The 21,743-nt window shown below is 40.7% G+C and overlaps 1 protein-coding gene across 1 annotated transcript; it reads left to right on the top strand.

Moving 5' to 3' along the window:
* Window positions 1-9,787: 9,787 nt before the first annotated feature.
* On the top strand, window positions 9,788-15,720 carry LOC146551344 (L-rhamnose-binding lectin SML-like). The gene is made up of 10 exons (XM_085260602.1): window positions 9,788-9,988; window positions 10,787-10,848; window positions 11,312-11,344; window positions 12,498-12,593; window positions 13,033-13,126; window positions 13,291-13,385; window positions 13,481-13,525; window positions 13,615-13,753; window positions 13,846-13,943; window positions 15,683-15,720. The coding sequence occupies exons 2-10, from the start codon at window positions 10,815-10,817 to the stop codon at window positions 15,718-15,720; spliced, it is 672 nt and encodes a 223-aa protein (XP_085116728.1). The 5' UTR covers window positions 9,788-9,988; window positions 10,787-10,814.
* Window positions 15,721-21,743: the final 6,023 nt, after the last annotated feature.

The following is a 21,743-nucleotide window of genomic DNA, read 5'->3' as shown; positions in this document are numbered from 1 at the left end:
GCTGGTGCATTATGTTCTAGTTCTACTTCCAGTGTGTCATCAGTTAGATTAAGCTCAGCTGTGTACTCACACAAAAAAAGCTGGAGTTGAAATTGTATTTTCCTAATAAAAAATAAAATAAAATAAAGAAATCTGAAAAAAACGCTCCAAAAATGTGGGTCTGTGTAAAAAAACTTCAAAACAGTTAATGCATTTCAGAAGAAAACCTTATATTAAAGCTGAAATTTGCACTTTAAAAACATTTTTATTTGATGTCAAAACCACTGTGGTGGTGTACAGAGGTACAATCCTCATTATTTATGGATCTGCAGCATCTGAGTCTGAAACTGAAGCCTGAAACCTGGATTATTGCATGTTGTGTTGAGTTGTTCCTTTTCTCTCATACTGTGTCTGTATAACAGTGGGTGGAATGATCATTGTGAGGTCAGCTGAGTACAGATGTGGAGGTGAAGTAATCTGCTCTCACGGTGACGCTGTGAACAACGTGAGGAACAGGTGAGCACTGTGGGATGGTAGAAGTGAGCCTTTGATTCAAAAGAAGAAACAAACTAAAACCTGTTGAACAGCTTTACTCAAACTAACAGGAAGTAAATGATCACCTGAAAGTAACTTGTTTCATATCTTTGAGCTGAAAACCAGCTGTTTCTGTCTCCCTGCAGCTGTGATGGAAAAACTGAGTGTGACATAAAGTCAAACATTACTTATGATCCTGGAGTCTGCAAATACCTGGAGACCACCTACGACTGCTTCCCACGTAACGACTCTGTTAAACCTGTGATTAGAAATGACTGATGAACCCAATCTGTACATGAATGATTATGACCTTCCTTACAAGACGAACTGCCAACTCTTTGAGCCACGACAATACAATATATGCATACGTCAAATCAAAACCACAATGACTTTTAACACAGTTTGAAAACAACATTGTCTCCGACTCCACGGCAGGTGCTTCCTGTCAATCTTCTGACCCTCGCTTCTCGTCTGGAACATCAGGCCCACATTGTGCAAGAAACTGTTCTTTTTTGCAGAGACAATTTTTGCAGTTGCAAGAAAACATGATTAACCTCTCACCTATAAATGAGTCTATCTACAGTGTGTGTGTGTGTGTGTGTGTGTGTGTGTGTGTGTGTGTGTGTGTGTGTGTGTGTGTGTGTGTCGGCATGAAATGCACTCAGTTTCACCTCTCACCTCACCCACTAACGCTCACAGTCAAACAGAGGCCACCCTCAAATGTGTTAGCAGTTTACTAAAACTATATATATATAATAGATGGAATAAATGCTGTAAATGAATGCCACTACTTTAAAGCTTAATGAAAAGACATAAATGAATGAAAGATAACAATGAATCATCTGGAAGAAAAGGTTAATATGATAACCGTAAACATTTTAAGGCCATCTTAAAGCTTTCTGTTACATTGTTAAAGCAATGATTATACCGCAGATTATATAATGACAAAAGGCATTTTATTCCCTTTTACCCTTTACACTTGTCAGGGTAAGTAGCTAGTAGTAGTAGTAGTATCTTTTTGGGTCTGTACATTCAGATATTTTTGAAGTGAATAAAAATGATAATCTTTCATAATTTTTAAAAGATTACATTTTCTGTGTGAAAAGATTGATCATCATCATTTTGTTTCCAGATCCTAAAAGATTGAAATCACATTTATGAAAAAGATCTTGAAAATATATCAGCATCATTTTTTACATCAGGTTATCATGTCAGATAATAAAAATGAAAATTGTACATAAAAATTAATAAATAAAGTTATTAAAGCTTAGAGTTCAACCTCTTTTTCCTGCACGGAGCATCACTGTTGATTGTTTTCACTTATGTCTGTGTTTTATTCACTGATGTTTCCTGAACATCGACAGAATGTGGAGAATTCACAGCTGTGAGTTTATGTCCAGAACATCTTTACGTTGTGTTTACCAACTGAAGATTAGATAAGTCCAAGCTACCGCTTTATACCACAAGATGGTGCAGTAAATCAGTGTAACAGTTCTTGAACAACCATCTGAAGTTAAGAGATGAACACATGTGAATAGACCTTTTAAAATGCCGACCCCTGGTGGTTATCATTACTGTCTGCAATAAAAGTACATTTAAAGTTTACAAAGTCCTTTGAAAAAGCACTTAGAAGTAAAATTCAAACGGAAAGTCAAAAGAACAGATACAATTATAATGTGGAGACAAAGCTAAAACAAAAAACTTAGATGCAATACAGAAATTGACAAAACAAAGACTAACAAAATAAAACAGAAGGGAAAAGGTCACAAATTGATATTCTTACATTTCAGTGGAAGTTTGGTATAGTCAAGATTGAAGGGAAGATCGAATTGGATCCTACTCTGAAATAGAATCAGAAGACTTTATTAATCCCAGAAGAAACGACGTGGTCACAGTTGGTCCAAGACAGTAAGCACAGTAGCAAACAAGTTAAATTACCAAATTAAATCATATTGTGGCTAGCTGAGGAATTATATAGATTGGGCCTCACAATTATATGGCTCTTTAGATTATCCTCTTACCCCACTGAGGCACAAGGGGAACCTCATTTCTTCACATTTTAGAAGACACCCTAACACTATGTTTCCAAAAGGATATAAAACCCTCCACATAACTTTGCTCATGATGTAACACTAAGACTAGACTAAAAGAGTTACACAACAATAACAGGTACAGCTAAACACAATTTTCTTAAACTTAACATAAAGCACAGTTTACCAGAAGCCTGATGGGAGATTACATTTAGCCACTCCCAACACACCACACAACCCTCACTTAGTTGGGTTTTGAGTCTGGGGTTGGAACTGGGGCCCTGACCCACCATCACATGGCATCAAGGGCTGGAAAGGTCCAAGACAATCATGACAACCCACTGGCTCATCAGTTTAGGAAAAAGGCCTTTCTTCCTCTCTGGGCTTTAAACCTACATTTGCTGCCCAGGTGCAAGACCTCCCCCCTGCAGCAAATATTATAAACTTGTTTCTCCCATGATCCTACCTCAAGGGGGCCATGTCTGGTCAGCTCTTGTACCTCACGTGACCGTTCATGGAGATTGTGAAGGTAGTCCAATCTGGGTTCACTGCACAACTCCCACTCAAGGAGAGGCCCAGTTGCCAAGTCCACTGGAGTACGAAGCTCATGTCCAAACATTAGGGCTGCAGGAGTACGCTTAGTAGACTCTTGGACTGACATGCAGTAGGCCATTATTACAAGGGGGAGGTGCCTGTCCCACTTTTGCTGCTGGCGGGAGGTCAAGGTTACAGTTTGACTCTATGAACTCTTCCTCAGGTAAAGGACAGGTTTTAGCCAAATCCTGGCCTAATTATGGTCGCCGTGACAACACAACGTGCCCTGATGGAAATCCTAATTCTCAGCTCGAAAATGTTAACTGCTTCTGGTCAGGAAGCATGGCAAGCTGGGTGGCCAGTGTGTGGGTAAAGTGCTCCACCAGCCCATCACTCACTGCATCCTCAAAATTTCAATCTTAATTGCTGTGTAGTTCCTTGGGTATAACAAAGTGGCAGAACATCTCATTGACCAGACGCTCAGCTGTGGTAGCAACACTCTGGTCGGGTACAAACCTCATTAAGATGGAGCCAACCAGACTTGAAGCATCTCCAGTGACCCAGCCAGCTGACCCTCTGGTTTCTTAAAATTCAAGAGCGAGGTGAGAGAGGCGTGGTCAGTGGGCAGAAGTAATTTCTTCCCATAGAAATATGGTCAGAAGTGGCGGAGACCTAGCAACTCTCGACGGGTGATGCAGTAGTTACTGTCTGCTCTGCTGAGAGAATGGCTGTAGTAGGAGATGGCCTGCTCATCATTCTCACTGCCTCCCAGACCCGTGTTGTTGGAATCCATGTCCACAATAAATGGGCACTGCAGGTCTGGATAGGCCAGCACAGGGACCTAAATCAGTGCAGATTGAAGCCTTTTAAAGGGTGTGGCACAGTCCTCGGTGAGATGGAATGCACAGCCTTTCTGTGTGAGCTGGTGCAGGGAGCTTGCAATGGTAGCAGAGTCCTTGATGAGCCGCCTGTAATACAATGCCTGGCCAAGGAAGCTCCGCAGCTCTGCAACGTTGCGAGGAATGGGCCAGTTCCTCAATGCGACCACCTTTGAGGGGTCAGTGGAAACCCCTCCTGTGCTTACAACATGGTTATACTTCAGGCTCTCCAATACTGGCTTTAGAGGTGGGAACAAGCTGCCACACTTCTTCCGTGGTGTGAAGTTCCACAGCCTTAGTGCCCAAATATAGAGTAGCTCTGGGTACATCCACTGTGGCCTCCTATTTGGTCAGCATGTTTGGACCAATGATGCAGGGGTCTTGTATGTTGGCTAAACAGAACTTGTGGTCAACAGTGCAGGTAGAAACAGTTATCTGGAGAGATCTTTTTCCTACCACTCTGGCCCGTTCACCAGTGACTGCTGTGATACGGAGATCTGTGGGCTTCAAATCCTGTGGACTTGGGCCATCAATACCGGGAAGGGTACTAGTGCAAACCAGGGACAGTCTGGATCCGGCTTCTAGACGCCAACCCAACCAACCTGCAATTGTGGCTTAGTGAGGTTGGGAGGGTTTGTTGTGGGTGGCAGTTCCTACTTTATGCCACCCAACCTTACTTTGACTGTGGTGCTGGGGTTTATGCACTCGGTGCTGGACAGTAGCAGAGAAGTGGTTTCAGCCTTTCTCCATGCTTTGTTTGTGTGGTTCCTCCCTTGTCCTAGTCAACATCTCCCACTTGCCGTGTGACCACAAAGAGTCCTTGCCCCCTTGGCGAGTAACTCCGAGTATCACCGGCCACTCGGCCTTGGCACAGAAGCTCATTAACCTATTTTAGTTGCTGGTACTGGAATATTTTGGATGGTTTCTACACTTGGAGCTGAGGAGTTTGTCTGCAGAAAGGTCACTTTTTCTGAACCTACTTACAGTGGTATGAAAAAGTGACCCCAACACTTTCATTTAGAAACTGCATTTTCTGTTTACTTGTATCTTTGTCTGATATTTAAATTTCTTTGATGATCTGAAACATTTAAGTATGACAAACATACAAGAAATCAGCAAAGGGACAAACACTTTATCACACCATTAGACTTGGATTGTAACCATTCTCAGTCACATGTTTAACTTTTGCATGTTGCTGTAGCTGGTATGTTCAATGGTATGTTGTGTTTTTCATGGACTAGTTCAACATTTCTTCACACAGTCACAGTTGATGCAAACCGCTTTCTCAATAATACTAAAGATTTTTGAAGCAATAATGATGCTTTCCCCAGTAACCAACTCAATTACACATTTTAACTCATTCTCCAAAATACTGTCTCCTTTTCGTGCTCTCTCTCACATGGACATTTTCCATGCAAATCCAAACAAATGTGTTCCTTGCTGGCCTCCTGCCGCACCCTGTCGATTACCATACATTCGACCTAGTTTTTTTTAAAAAAAATTGTTTTGTTTTTGTGATTCTTGCTGGGGTTGTGGCGCAGGAGATCTAGTAATTGGAGCATTTGGTTGTCCAATCCCTGGCCGCTCCAGCCTGCATGCCAAAGTAACCTTGGACAAGATACTGAACCCTGAATTGTTTCAAGTGCATTCATTGTTCGTTCTAGTTTTATTTTCTTGATTGTCTTATGATTCTGTATTCTGTGGTGTTTGCATTTAGCTTCCTGTTTTTCTTAGTGTCCATAGGTCTTGTTATCTCCTTACTGATACAATTTCCTTGTTTTTTATTACATTCCTTTACTTCTGAGTTTCTGAGATCCTTTTGTTTGTATTCTGTTCACTCAGTCTTCTTTATTTTAAACTCAGTCGAATATGCATGCAGTGTATTTGTCATCTGTTACTTCCTGTTTTAATTTGGTGGTCTGGAGTCTCTTGTGCTTGTATTTAGATCTACTTCCTAGAGGCTTGACCTTTGAATTTGACCTTTCAATAAAAAAATGTGTAAAATCTGAGTGCCTGATAATGAGATTGGGGCCCTTCCACTCCCTGGCTGGATCAGCTCTGTCTCATCAGCAGCAGTATACAGTGAGGTCAATAAGTATTTGATCACCCTGTGATTTTGCGCGTTCTCTTACTTAGAAATCATGGAGGGGTCTCCAGTTTTCAGCATAGGTTAGATTTCCACTGTGAGAGACAGAATCTAAAAAGAAAAATCCAGAAATCACATTGTATGATTTTTGAACAATTTATTTGTGAATTACTGTGTCAAATAAGTATTTGATCACTTGAGTCAAAAAATAATAATATTTAGTACAGAAGCCTTTGTTAACAATTACCGAGGTCAAACGGTTCCTGTAGTTCTTCACCAGGTTTGCACACACTGCAGGAGGGATTTTGGCCCACTCATCCATAAAGATCTTCTCTAGATCTGTCAGATTTCGGGGCTGTCGCTGAGCAACATGGAGTTTCAGCTCCCTCCAAAGATTTTCTATTTGATTTAGGTCTGGAGACTGGCTAGGCTACTCCTGAACCTTGATATGCTTCTTACGGAGCCACTCCTTGGTTTTGCTGGCTGTGTGCTTTGGGTCATTGTCATGTTGGAAGACCCAGCCACGACCCATCTTTAATGCTCTGACTGAGGGAAGGAGGTTTTTACCCAATATGTCACAATACATGGCCCCATTCATCCTCTCCTTAATACAGTGCAGTCGTCCTGTCCCCTGTGCAGAAAAACACCCCCAGAGCTTGATGCTTCCAGCCCCATGCTTCACTGTAGGTATGGTATTATTGGGATGATACTCATCATGCTTCTTCCTCCAAACATGGCGAATGGAGTTAAGACCAAAATGTTCTACTTTTGTCTCATCTAACCACAGGACCTTCTCCCATGACTCCTCTGGACCATCCAGATGGTCCCTGGCAAACTTCACATGGGCCTGGACATGGGCTGACTTAAGCAGGGGAACCTTCCATGCGATGCAAGATTTTAAACCATGACGTCTTAGTGTATTACTGATAGTAGCCTTGGAAACGATGGTCCCAGCTCTCTTCATGGCATTGACCAGCTCCTCCCGTGTAGTTCTGGGCTGATTCTTCACCATTCTTGGCATCATTGAAACCCCACGCCTGGCCCCAGTCCGAGGGACATTGACAGTCATCATTAGCCTCTTCCATTTCCTGAAAATTGCTCCAACAGTTGTTCTTTTTTCACCAAGCTGGGTGGCAATCGCCCCATAGCCCTTTCCACTCACTGTATATGGACCATCCAGTCTCTGCCAGATGATCTATCTCTCAAAGCAGAAACCAGGCCTAGTTTGTGTTCCTTAGATTTATAGTTTATGAGTGCTAGTAAGAGCATTTCTCCTTGTGTTTCCGAGTGTGCTTCCATCCTCTAGTCTCAAGAAGTGGTTTCCTATCAACTGGGATACTCACCGCAACAATTCACCTGCCTGCTCATCCTTTGATGGCTCCCTCCTCTATGGATTCACAGAGCTGTGGACCTTCTCGCCCCCTGCTTCCCCACTTAAAGGTCACAACCTCACCTCATCTGAAACCTGAGCCATTTCCAGCCACTCCCTTGCTCCTCTCATCGCCTCATAAGCCCTCTGAGTGAATATTTTAAGAACTTCAAGGTACATCACAGTAAATGTCTTTCTGAAAGTGCTATGAATAATTTTAAGGATATAATTCCTCCACTGTTATCTTCCTCAATGTCTTGTGCCAACACCAAGTTTACTGCTCCATCGAGTGTTTTGCGTTTGGGTCCAACATCCTGCGTGCTGCACAGCCGTACCTCGACAGTCTAAACTGGGAGGCAACTACAGAGAGTACCGCAAAGGAACACAAAAACAGGGAACCTGAGAGGACACATGGAACAATAACGTATTATAAAAATGCAAAGAGGAGGGCTGTGTATCAAACTCTAACAGCAGTGCACAGTCACATACCTGCATTCATGACAAAGACCAACAAAGTAGAATGGTTAATTTTGGTGAACAACCAGTGTGAGCCCTGTGTGAAAAGACGGCATAGTTCGCTAGTCTCTTTCCTGGTAACGAAGTCTCACATGGAACGAACATCTAACCCAACATAAGGATGACAGAAGTAACCCACAGCAAATGATATTTAACCAAAAATAACCAAGTCAATTTCTATTAATGTTATGGACTAGCAACATGATTTCTTTCCACAACATTTACATTCGTTACCTCTGTGGGAATCCTTCATCACTCTGAAGATTACTCACAATTCTTTGCCCTTCATAGTCAATGCAGGGTGACATTTGCAATAGTAGGTGATGCCATTGTCCCATTTAGCAGGATTTAACTTCAAACCTTTTTAACTACACTGCTTCGCCAACTGGATGTAACTAATCAATTAGGTATGAGCCTCCTATTGGACAAATACTGAATGGTGATTATCTTTCAGTTGGCAACAAGTTGCCCAAATGATGCAATGAGTTGCTTCTCATTTCTTAAACAACCTTGTTGAAAGACACATCTCGTGGTCGTGGAAAAGATGATAGTGTGTGTAAAAAGGGTCAAACCATTGTCATGCATCAAGCAGAGAAAACAGCTAGTGGACAGTGGGGACAGAGCATCTTAGAGGTAGGAATGTGGCCAGAAAAAAATGTAATTTGCGAGGGAGCATAAAGATTGGATTCTGGAGCACTGGAAGAAGGTCATGTGGTCTGAGTCCAGATTTACTCTCTTCCAGAATGATGGCACATCAGGGTAAGAAGAGAGGCAGGTGAAGTGATGCACCCACCATGCTTGGTGCCTACTGTACAAGCCTGTGGGGGCAGTGCTCTAGGACTGCTGCAGTTGGTCAGGTCGAGGTTCAGCAATAGTATGTGCTCCAAGAATGAGGTCAGCTGACTACCTGACTATACTGAATGACCAGGTTATCCCATCAATGGATTTTTTCTTCCCTGATGGCATGAGCATATTCCAAGACGATAATGCTAGGATTCATCGAGCTCAAATTGTGAAAGAGTTGTTCTTCCAGCATGAGACATCATTGTCACACATGGATTAGCCACCACTGAGTCCAAACCTAAACCCCATTGAGAATCTTTGGCTGTGCTGGAGAAGGCTTTGTGCAGCAGACTCAGGTTGTTGGTAAAAAGTTAATGCAACACTGGATGGAGATAAATCTTGTGACACTGCAGAAGCTTCTCGAAACAATGCCACAGCGAATGAGCGAGTAATCAAAGATAAAGGCGGTCCAATGAAATATCAGAGTGTGTGACCTTTTTTTTGGGTGGAGACTTTTTGTTTAGCCAGGCAGTGCATGTTACAAAAGCAAAGACTATCAATAATTCAGAACACAAACACTGCATCACCGACCCAGGACCCTGACAGAGGCCATGTTTCCATATTGCACATGTACTGTAGTGATGGAAGTGAAATGAATGAAGAAATACATAAAGGCAACACGTGAACAAGAGGAGCTTCATAGAGCTCATCTTAAAAAAGCAAATGTGTTTGCCACAAGATCACATTCAGGTCACAATTGTGATGGGAAAAGCTGTCAGACAGGACAGGCTTTAAAAAAGAAGACGCCTCTTGGATGAAAGTGGAAACTCCAGAAACCTTTTGCATGAAGGTGTAGCTGTGTACAGTGACATGTTATGTTTTTCAGTATTTTTCCTATTTTGTTTTGGCGCTCTCTTGTCCTGTGTCAGTGTGCACAGTTTGGCTTCCCTCGTCCCGTTAGCCTCAATTAGTCCCAGCTGTGTTCCCTCTTGTTTCACATCCTCGCCTTAGCCTAGGTGCATTTAAGTCCTCTGTCGTCCTCTGCTTGTTGTTCTGTTGGCCTCTGTGTTTCCCTGTATTCCATATTTTTGAGTCTCCAGTTCTCTCCTGAGTTTTTGTGTCTTTGAGTGTTTTTGCCACAGCAATAAAGCTGCCTCTTTCAGTTCATCCTTTTGTATCTGCGCCCTGTAATTTGGATCCTCACTCTACCTGCTGCACAGCCGGACCTGAAAAGTTCTTCACGCAGTCAGAGTTGAAGTAACACTTCTGTCTAAATACTGTGAGTGTTTTTGAAACTCTGTTTTCCTCGTGAACTGGCTTCAGAACACATTTTCACCCACTTTCTCAAATCTTTCTCCTTTGCGTGCTTTGACCAGAGAGACGTGCGGAGATAATCCATGCAAATGTGAAAATTTTCTATACAAATGTGTTCCTGCTGCACTCATGCTGCACCCTGTTTTTCTTTTTTAATAATCGTTTTATCACTACAAACATCAAGCAGCTAAAACATCCACCTGCTGCCACCCCATTTAAACCACTGTAAACACTGGTGTGTTGAACACCCACAGCTGTTGCTGCATGTGTGTCTGTGTCGTCCACTTGGTCGCCGTCCTCTTTGTTCCCTCTTTAGGACGCTGTTAATGAACAGGGGAGTGTCACTTTCTCTCTGAGCTGATCAGGCTCTTTGAACTGTTCTGTGCTCTTCATTTAAATCCAGACGTGATCACATTTTCAAACTGTAGCTCCTAAACTTTGGAACAGCTCTTCACGACATCTGAATCATTACAAAAAAAGTTGCAATAATTTGTATCGTGTTTTAAGAAAAAAGAAAATTCTTACCAGTTGCTAAACTGATTTAACCAATCAACAAATATGAGATGTGAGCCTCTCCCAGCTGTCACTGGGTCAGCTGATCCAGGCTTACATAACTTTTAATGTAAAGTAGTTTTATTTCCTTATTCATTTACATCTGAGATAGAAGATAATCCACATTTTGGGTTTTTGCACTTTGCATATACATTACAAGTTTTATTCAAACAGAGTGAATCCAGCAGCTCTGTGTTTGATCCTCCATCAGCTCTTCACTGTAATCCAGATCTCCTAACATGATGCTCTGCTCCGGACTCAGCAGCACACTGTGTGAGTACAACACACTGATCATCCTTTATTTATACATGAAATCAGCTGCACATGTTCAGTCTAATCCTTTTCTAGCTTTCCACTGTGCTGTACTGTGACATGCTTTTCTTTCTGCTTTATTGGATCAGTTCATCTAACATCCTAAATACATGTTTGCATCACCTCAGCAGGACAGTTAGGCTTCACAGAGTCCTGAGAGCAATTCATGGCTGATCATTTACTTTGAAGAGTTGAAGTCAAACTGTCAACACAAATAAGTTTATTGACAAAAGTTGGAAAGATGAAGAGAATAAATGTGTCATTGAAATCTGCTGTTTAGAAAGAGTTTCCAAAGAATCCAGGTGTGAATGAAAGCAGCAGCTTTCTCCTGTTTGCTTTTCATTTCTGTTTCATGTTTTGAGGTGAATTCAACTTGATATCAAACACACAGTCTGACACTGAGCTTTCTTTCTGTCTCTTTCAGTGCTGGCAGCAACCTGTTCACTCATCACTTCAGGTAAATGCTGTTTTACTGCTTCTTATATTCTGGTCACAAAGAGCCTTTCTGTGAACTTTCTCATTATTAGAGCTCACCTCTTCTTCTTCTGTCTGTAACTACTAAATATTGTATTTGTGTGATCTAAAATCTAAACTCTATCCTTCACACACACCTTTTTAAAATCTTATTTCTGTTCCCAGTGAAAATGAAATGAACCCTGTCTGGTGGCTGCTGGGCGGGTGGGGGGGGTTCTGGATGTTGTGGGGCTCCTTGTTGACATGTGAGGAAATCAGGGATAGAGGCTTTGGATTGCAATCCTTTAAATCAATTTTGATTTAAAGCAGACCTTCTCAAAGTGTGGGGTCCGCCCCCTAGGAGGGGGCACAGAGCCATTGCAGGGGGGTATGAAAAGGGGGGGGGGGATACAAAACGCTTGGACACTGCTAGCACGGGGCGGCCACAGAAACGCAAAGCAGGAGATGAAGCATCGCTGAATAAGTTTCCAAACCAACTTCATTCTGAGCCAAAGACGAGAAAATATGGTGAAGCAAATCTGCCCTTTGGCTTCACCTGCACAGGTGCTGAGGTCGGTCTCCCTGCAGAACTGGTTTCCCTGCGTCGGGAGCAGCGCTGGGCTCTTCAAATCACGGACAAACAGGATCCCACATTCTTGATCTTTAGTTCAAACACTTGTTGTAATGACTAACTGCTCCTGACATGTTGGAGATGTTAGCTCTTTATACAGTAAAGTTACAGCAGGATACAAATAGCATCAGGCTGATCCTGCCACGATTTGTTCCCTCGGTTCAAATCACGGACTAACAGGATCCCACAGCTGTTTATGTTTTTGAACCCATTTTGCACAGAGAGACATTTTTTGACAAATGTATTGATGCAATGTTGAATATAGATATATAATAACATGATAGATATTATGTCTCTGCACTCTTTACAAAATGTGATCTTTGTTGTCCACCCTGGAGCTAAATCAGCCAGCAGCTTCAGCAGACAGAGGTTACTGTAAGCTTCGCTGACACTAACCGTGTTTCACATCCATCAGGGAAAACTAAAGTAAGATGAGGGACCAGCTGTAGCTTCACCTTCAGCAAGAAAATGATCAACACATTCCACATTAATTTATCAGAAATGTACAATTTATTTTTTATTTCAGGCTTTATCAGAGCTCAAGTTTCTCTTCCTGTGACCCCCATATCCACAGGGAGAGTGGTCACCTCTAACGGCCTCAGTGTTCATCGCCTGAGCTGTGGTAAGATGGAAAATAGTGTCCAAGAATTCACTGCAGATCAAATTCAGACTCTCAGGCTAAATTCAACAAACTTAACAAGTATTGGATGAACTGTTTATAGTTTACAGCCTTTTTATGCACAGCTGCTTATTTTCAGTTTAAATTGTATTTTCCTGATCAACAAACCAACAGTGCATTTATTCTTTAAAAAAGCTCTGAGGATGTTGGACTGTGTATAAAAGTTCAGAAACATTTGATGTAGATTAGAAACAAAAACACTGACTTAAAGTTTCCTCCTTGATCAGAGTTAATGTAATATCCACTGTGGTGGTGTACAGAGGTACAATCCTCATTATTTATGGATCTGCAGCATCTGAGTCTGAAACTGAAGCCTGAAACCTGGATTATTGCATGTTGTGTTGAGTTGTTCCTTTTCTCTCATACTGTGTCTGTATAACAGTGGGTGGAATGATCATTGTGAGGTCAGCTGAGTACAGATGTGGAGGTGAAGTAATCTGCTCTCACGGTGACGCTGTGAACAACGTGAGGAACAGGTGAGCACTGTGGGATGGTAGAAGTGAGCCTTTGATTCAAAAGAAGAAACAAACTAAAACCTGTTGAACAGCTTTACTCAAACTAACAGGAAGTAAATGATCACCTGAAAGTAACTTGTTTCATATCTTTGAGCTGAAAACCAGCTGTTTCTGTCTCCCTGCAGCTGTGATGGAAAAACCGAGTGTGACATAAAGTCAAACATTACTTATGATCCTGGAGTCTGCAAATACCTGGAGACCACCTACGACTGCTTCACACGTAACGACTCTGTTAAACCTGTGATTAGAAATGACTGATGAACCCAATCTGTACATGAATGATTACAGTTTCTATGGGATCTGTGTCTGTTTCAGGCCAAAGTGTAATATGTGGAGGATCTCAGGCAAACCTTCAGTGTGGTGAGAACACAGCTTCTATGTCTTTCTACATTTAATGCAGTTAAAAATATCACCATGGTTACAGTTTGACTCTATGAACTCTTCCTCAGATGAAGGACAGGTTATAGTCGTCTCCTGGGCGAATTTTGGTCGCCGTGACACGACCACGTGCCCTGGCAAATATACTATCGTAAATCTCAACAACGTTAACTGCGCCTGGCCAGGAAGCATGAACTATGTAACTACCAGGTACAGATGCTGACTCTGTTTCTTCAGCTCTCCATCTTCTCTCAGATGATGCAGTGAATTTTCACTGATTCACCTTTGACCTGCATTCACAGGTGCAATGGGAAAAACAGCTGTACTGTTGAAGCAACGAGCCCAGATGACCCGTGTGTAAACATTTATAAGTACCTGGAGGTGTTTTACACTTGTCAGGGTAAGTAACTCAAATAATAAACTTCTAAAGATAATCTTTTAGGGTCGGTACATTCAGACTTGTTTTTGAAGTGAATGAAAATGAAAATTCTTCATCATTTTTAAAAGATGAACCTTTCTGTGCTGAAAAGAATCATCAGAAAATCATCAGTCACGAAGATTTCGTCAGTTTGTTTTAGATCCTGAGTGAACGCGCACATCATTATCACAATACTTAATAACAGAAATGTGATTTAGTCATCAAAAAAATACAAATATAATAAAATAATAATAATAAAAAATTAATTAAACCAATTTGACATTTATAGCTGCAGCAGCAGTCATGTGGGGTTTGTGTGAAAGAACCCAAAATTCAGGCACTTGCTGTGATGCAAGGAAGCTTTAGTTGGAAATGACAAAAGCAAGGACAGAACTAAACATAAACTTAAACTAAATAACAAACAAAACCTGAAACCATATGTGGCAAGGAAGACGCATGACGGGTCCAGAGGTCTGATTTGAGAGCGAACTTCATTCACACAGTGTGACTACAGCTCTCAGCTGCAGGCCACACATACTCCTTGCCACCACACACACACCAACAACCCTGAATCCCCGTGTCTTTAACTCGTTGGGCGTGATTGCGGACGCCATGCAGGTGCATCCGCATGGCATCCGCAGACCACGCCCCACCACAAACCCGGACCTATTGACAGGAAACGCTGTTGACATCCTTCCATCTTACATTATTAAAGATGGGTTTAACGTTATCGGGCCCTGTATTTTATCTCTAATGCATCTGTCATTGTTATTGGGCTATGTTCCAGCTACTTTTAAACGCTGTAGTGCAACCTATACTCAAAAAGAGCTGCCTCAGTCCACTCACTAACTTTCTGTCTAAAGTCCTAGAGAAGATTGTTCATTACCAACTTATTTGGATGCAAATAATATCGGGGAAAATTTCATTCAGGGTTTAAGCCACGCCATAGCACGGAAACTGCATTACTGAGAATCTTAATGACTTTCTCTCAATTGCTGACTCAGGGCGCCCTGTGGTCTTAGTTTTGCTTGATTTGTCCTTTTGATTAGGTGGACTGTAATGTCCTTTTAATGAAGCTTGAGCATCACGGGCAGTGCCCTTAGCTGGTTTAAATCCTATCTATCAGAAAGGTCCTTTTCTGTCACCATGGGTACCTACACCTCCTCCATTGCCCCTCTTACCTCTGGTGTCCCCCAGGGGTCTGTGCCGGGTCCTATGCTGTTCTCTCTGTACTTGTTACCCTTGGGCCAAATCTTTGATAAATACGACTTTTCTTTTCACTTTTATGCGGATGACATTCTAATCTATTTTAAACTGGCTGGTGATGTCACATCGTCATTGCAACACTTCTTTAAATGTATGAGTGAAGTTAAAAACTGGCTACTGAGCAATTCCCTCATTTTAAATGATAAGAAGACAGAAATTGTAATCTTTGATTCTCCCTCCTCTCGGGCTGAAGTAACTGGTATATTTGGGCTCTTTGCTGACTCCCTTTCTGACACTGTGAGGAACTTGGGTGTTGTCTTGGACAGTTCCTTCAAGCTGGACAAACATGTGTCCTCTGTAGTTAAATCTGGTTTCTATCAATTGCATCTAATCTTTAAGGCCAAGCCCTGCTTACCACGTAAGGACCTGGAAAAACTTATCCATGCCTTTGTTACATCAAGATTAGATTACTCTAATTCCCTCTATACTGGTCTCCATTCTGCCCTTGTTTACAGACTGCAGCTCGTTCAAAATGCTGCTGCACGTCTCTTAACCGGAACTGGTAGGTTTGAGTCTATTACTCCAGTTCTCTGCGACCTGCACTGGCTTTACATTTAATATTGCATTGATTTTAAAATCTTATAGCTCACTTTTAAAATCATAAATAACACCACGCCCAGCTTTCTTACGGATGTCCTCAGCTTTTAATACCCGTGGGAGAGCAGAGGTGACCACGTATTCGCCTCTATTGCATCCTACCTCTAGAATAATCTCCGTCAAGCTCTTCACACGTCTGATTCAATTCAATCTTTTAAATCTTGATTAAAAACGTAGTTATTTAGCCTTGCCTTCCCTGCCTCCTAGAGCTCGCATTTTTAAGTGAACTGTAACTTATCTTTTTTGCTTTTATTATTGTATTTATGATTATGCCTGCTGTATGATTGGTTAGTTATGTCTCCCACCTGTTAGTATATAGTACATTTTTTTTGTACATATTTTATTTTTTCATTTTATTTACTTGTATTTATCATTGCTCTTATTTGGTTTCTGTGAAGCCCTTTGGCATACATCTGGTTTTTAGATGTGCAATATAAATAAAATTGTATTGTATTGAAATGACACGTATGGGGTGAACACAGTTGAAACTAATGGGCATAATGAGACAGGACCTTCAAAGTAAAACAGGAAGATCACAGGCTGTTTTACAAACACAAACTCAGATACACAAACAGAACACCTGGGGGGAGGACAGCACACTAAGCACAAGAACCAAAACCCTAGGAGCTAAGAAAACAAGAATAAACCCTAAGCATACGATGACACCAATATAACACAAAATGCTGGGTGTAACGACCCAGGACCATGACAAACTGTTTACAAAGTAATTTTAACAAGCAAAATGTAGTTTTGTATAATTCAAACAGAAAATCAAAAAGGACAGAAAAAGTTATGATGTGGACACAGAAACAAAAAGATTAGATGAAAAACAAAAAATAATAATAACAAAGACAAAGAAAACATTTTTTTTCACATTTCAGTGGAAGTTTGGTGTCGTCCAGATTGGAGGGAAGATCTAATTAAGTCCTACACGATTAAAAGACTTTTAACCCCAGTTGCTCCAAGACAGTAAGAACACCTTGAGGGTAAACACAAGCTGCAGCAGAGGAAACGAGCTACATTTGCTTATTTTGTGCAGGCTATTGTGACGTTACATTAAACTGTGACCATCACCAGTGAATATGGGTGTGTTTTCTAAATCAGCAGTAGGTGTTCAAAAGGCAACGAAGTGAACAGGATGTGTGCAGGATGTAAACAAGTTGTACAGATCATGTATGTTGATTCTAACTTTATTTTACACTTCATGCCTAAACTTTGTGGTTTTGATGGTTTTTAACAACAATTTGTTAAACTCACAGCCAAACTCTGAACATCACGCTGCTGCAATAAAATCTATGTAGTTATATATTAACTGATCAAAGGTTCTGTGTAATCAGTGTTCATTAGTAATGTTCTTTGTTGTATTACAGGCTTTAGGATTCATGTTTAGTTCAGTACAGGTCAGCTGGGATCAGTGATGATGGAGGGAATTTTACTGCAATCACAGAATTCCTTAAAGATGAAGAGGAAAGGAGCTAAACTGGGTCACAGCAGGAAAAATAAGAAAACCAGAATCTTATCCAACCTCAGGTTTCACACAATAAATTCTCTCTGAAAACAGCCATGCAGCTACTACTGCGACGTGTGTGAAACATGCATCGCTTCTTGGCTTTAATAGCACATCGCAGCATTCAGCCATTATTCTAACATTTTTAGTTTCTTATAGATAGTTGTTCGCTCTGTGCACACTGCTGGCAAACGATGCTTATTTTACTTCATTTCTGCTTTGATTCATGAAAGCGGTTATAAATGGCGTTCACCTCTGAACACTCAGCGCGGATCATGACTGTGTGAAGTTTTAGGACAAACAACGTTTTGGCACTGCGATAACAGCTTTGAGCATCCATGCAAGTGAATATTGAGCAAACTATAATATATTACGCTACTGAAAATAAACCTATCAGCAGCTATCACAACCACAACAGGCAGAGGACAGGATTTTCATGATTACATTTCATCCAATTTACATTAAATTGTGTTCCACAGACTATTAATTCACATTTTTATGACTCGTTTAAATATTGTCCTCCTGAAACAGAAACAAGTACATTTGCCATCAGTTGCAAAAAAACACATAACGTTCAGTCACAAAACTGACACTGAGGCTCTTCAGTAAATTCAGCACATTAAGATTTGTCCTGCTGCACATGTTTGTTAATGTCGCCTCCTTTAAAATTTAACTTTGATCTATGTAATCTCATTTGATGTTTAAATCAAGTAGCTCACTGAGGTACATGTAGCAAGCAGGGGCACATATTCACTAGATTATTTATTTTTTGTAAGTTTTTTGGAACATTTTTTTCATATTTAAACAGAAACAATATATTATATTAATAAACTGTATTAAATTTTACATTTTGTAAAACCTTTTTTTCCCTCAGCAGGCCAATAAAGTTGGACATGGGACAGTAAAACGTCTACACCATCAAATGAAGTCATGAAAGCACAGGACAACATCAGAATGCTGACATGCTCACATTTCTTCTCTGCAGCCACCACATAGTCCTTTAGAGGCTTACAGTCACAAACTCACTCACTGCACACATAAACTATTAAAAAACACTATAACCTACGTCACCCAGGAGTTACAACACTGTAAAACATTTAATGCATTATTTCAGGTACATGTAAACCTTGTTTTATTTGACATTGCTGTACTTGATTATTATTATTGTTTATTCATTTTTGCATCTAAGCTTTCTTTCATTTTAATATCGTGTGTGAAATGAAATAATTTAGGTATGCATGGTTATATGTATGCAGTACAACTATTAAAACACATTTCTAAAATGGAAACCACTGACCAGTTTATTTTGAAAGACCTTTTCTTCCTCTTTTGAATATTAATTATTGCTATTTGATTCTTCAATCGATGGAACAATTGATAGACTAGAATTATTGATAGGTGAAGCCCTGAATAAAATGCAATAGCTCTAATATATCACAGTCCCTGATATATTACACAAAAGTAATAAAACATTAAGCTGAAATTAAGGTGCCCCTCTTATCATAGTAGTAGTTTTTGTCTCTGTAGAGAGATGCAGATAGTAGGCTGTCCACCTACTACACTTCACTGTGCATTCAATGGAGGAGCTGTGCAGAGAGATCCACAGGTAGGATTGATTTCTGTGCTGTTCAGCGGTGCATTATGGGTAATCTCAGTCTCTCACTGAGCATGTTCCTGTGATTGGCCAGCACGTCATGGAGTGGGTGGGAGGTATTGTCCTTATCCTGGACAGCATCCGCCTCTCTGACACCACCTTAAGGGAGCCCAGCTCTGTCCCCAGAACATTACTGGTCTTGGACTTTGTTCCTGGAGACAGATGTTGCTGTTGACTTGACTTTTCTTTTCATTTTTTACCTGCACAAACAAAATGAACCTTCGTTGTGTTCGAGTGGTGTAAGAGGTCTCATGTCTGCACTCTCAGCAGAGATGCATCAAAGTACATCAGAACAAACTGAACTTTATTCTTCCAGGAAACTGTGTGGAAGTGGAGTGATGGTTCCCAGTTTGACTTCACAAACTGGGCCAGTGGAGAACCAAACAATCCACCAGTATATTGTATACAGATAAACCGTGATGGTACAAACTAAATGTGAGCCTGTTGATGAAATGAGTTTGGTTTATACATTGCCTGAAGTCATGTGATCTTAGGTCTTTATAAGAACTGTGTTTGTTCTTTTTACATTAGAAAAGCAGAAAACATTTACTGCACAGACCTCTGATTTTATTTCTGTTCTTCTTCATTTTGATTCTTCTTTACGGGACGAGATTGAGCAGTGCATATACAGAACAGATGACAATCCAAAATTCCCTCTGCTGTTAAAAATGTCTTAAAGAAAATCACAGCAGTTCAATGTCAGAAATCCATACAGTCTCTCTGAGCCATTCATCGTTTTTTTTATTTTTTTTATTAAATTCTTCTCAATCTTTTGTTTTTATATACTGATGTTTCATTCTCTTGTATTTATTTATTTACCAGAAATTACCAACAAGGTAACAGCAGTGGCGTGTCTAGAAAATTTTTGTTGGGGGGGCCAGGTAGGGGCACAGATTTGGAGAAGGGTGGCAGATGTAATTGGCAGATGTTTAAAAAAAAATTCTACCAACCGTTAACCATAATTCAATAATCCTATAAACCTAATAACCGAATGCGCTTTTAACTCTTATTAGAATGAGATTTTAACCACTACGGTGCAAAGTTTTTAGATACTGCGTTGATAAAGTACAAGAGATACAATCAGTGCTTTGTCAATGTTTACTCAGCATTCAAGAACATCAATATTTGCATAGTATTTTTACTGACATGTAGTGCACATATGTTTTGGGCAAAAACATTTTTGAATATTAAAATACGAACATTTGTAACAAACAATTGACAAATTAGCCAATGCAAAACTTTCTCTGCCTGTTAAAAAAAGAAGATAATCTTCTCACAAACTGGTGTTTGATTTTGAAACAGGTAAAAAGTGGGGAAACAACTGAAAAGACTAACATTTGAATAAAACCTGAAAGCAAGTAAATACTTTCTATGCTGCCTTATGGTAAACTTTGGTAATATTGATAAAGAACAACACTGGCTGATGATGAAATACAGTCAGCTGGCATGGTGACACTGCCAGTATTAACCTGCAGGGCTGGACTGGGACAGAAAATCGGGCATTTTGACTACAGACCGACCCACCAGGTAGTAAAGCCATAAAGACTTTGAATGAAAACAAACCCTGTGGTGACAGTGATGTACAGTCTTGTTGGTATATGTATGATTTCTATACATTTTACGTCAGATAAAAACTTTGGTTGTAAGATTTAGATAATTATTTAATAAAAGCTAGATATTTTAAATGAGAATAAGAAAGAAAAGTATTTCCTTGTGCCCCCCTCTCCCTGTTAATGCCCTACCTGGCCCCCTGGCAAAACTTTGCTAGACCCGCCCCTGCACAGTTACCAGCTGTCAGCTACATAAAAAAAAAAGGATCCTGGTGTTATTTGTCTCTCAGAAACAGTTCATAACTTCAACTCATTCATGTCACCTAAAAGGTAAACCTGTTTCTCCATCACCTGTTCAGCTCTGATGATTCAGTAAGGACATCTCCTGGTTTCATCTTCATGTTTCCCTCTCACCACATAACCAAACAGACATCATGACCAGCAGCTTTACAGCTGTGGCTCCAGCAAACATCAGCTGATACTAGAAATTAATATTAAATAAATTCTAACAACAGCTGATCAAGCTTAAACGTGCTGCTGTTGTTTAGCACGACATCCGCTGGTTTCCTCTTTCTGGCCCAAAGTGGGCGATAGATAAACAAGAGAGAAAAGCCGATCAGCTGATCACTGATCAGTTTTCATGATTGAAGTAGCAACAGGAGAGGGAGGGGAGAGAATGAAAGAAGAAGAGGCAGCTGTGCAGCGTAAACACAGAATAACTCCAGCTTTGTGTCTTTTTCCATTCTAACTAAAATCCGGGACAAACTGCGTCTCTTCTCAGCTCAATATGAAACGTGTAATTCCATTTTTTTAAGGAGCCGTTGGCAACTCTACTAACTAAACGTATGAATAAAATAAAGTTCACTATCAGTAACATCATAGCACCCACCCAGCTGTATAGAAACTCCATCAAGCTGGCTAGAACGCAGTACGAGTTATTGCAACTGAGGGTAAAAAGTCAGCACAACGAAAATAAACTCCACCTAAACTTGGTTTATATCTGACCCAGAGAGACTGCAGGTCATAACTTCTTACCTGAAGTTCAGTTCACCTGACACTCGGACTGGCGGCTGCCTCGGGTCTCTCCTACTGCCTCCCCTTCCCTCATCCACCTGCTGGCCTCTGTGGAAGCCCCGCCATAGCCACCACCAAACAACTGAGTTATTTTTACACATCGACCTGCATCTGGCCAATCCACCACCTCTCAT

Source organism: Mchenga conophoros, linkage group LG20, assembly GCF_057382185.1.
Source record: "Mchenga conophoros isolate Kocher_MC1m ecotype Shallow Benthic linkage group LG20, M_conophoros_male_GT1.1, whole genome shotgun sequence".
NCBI lineage: Eukaryota > Metazoa > Chordata > Actinopteri > Cichliformes > Cichlidae > Mchenga > Mchenga conophoros.
This window is presented reverse-complemented; position numbering and strand designations above follow the sequence as displayed.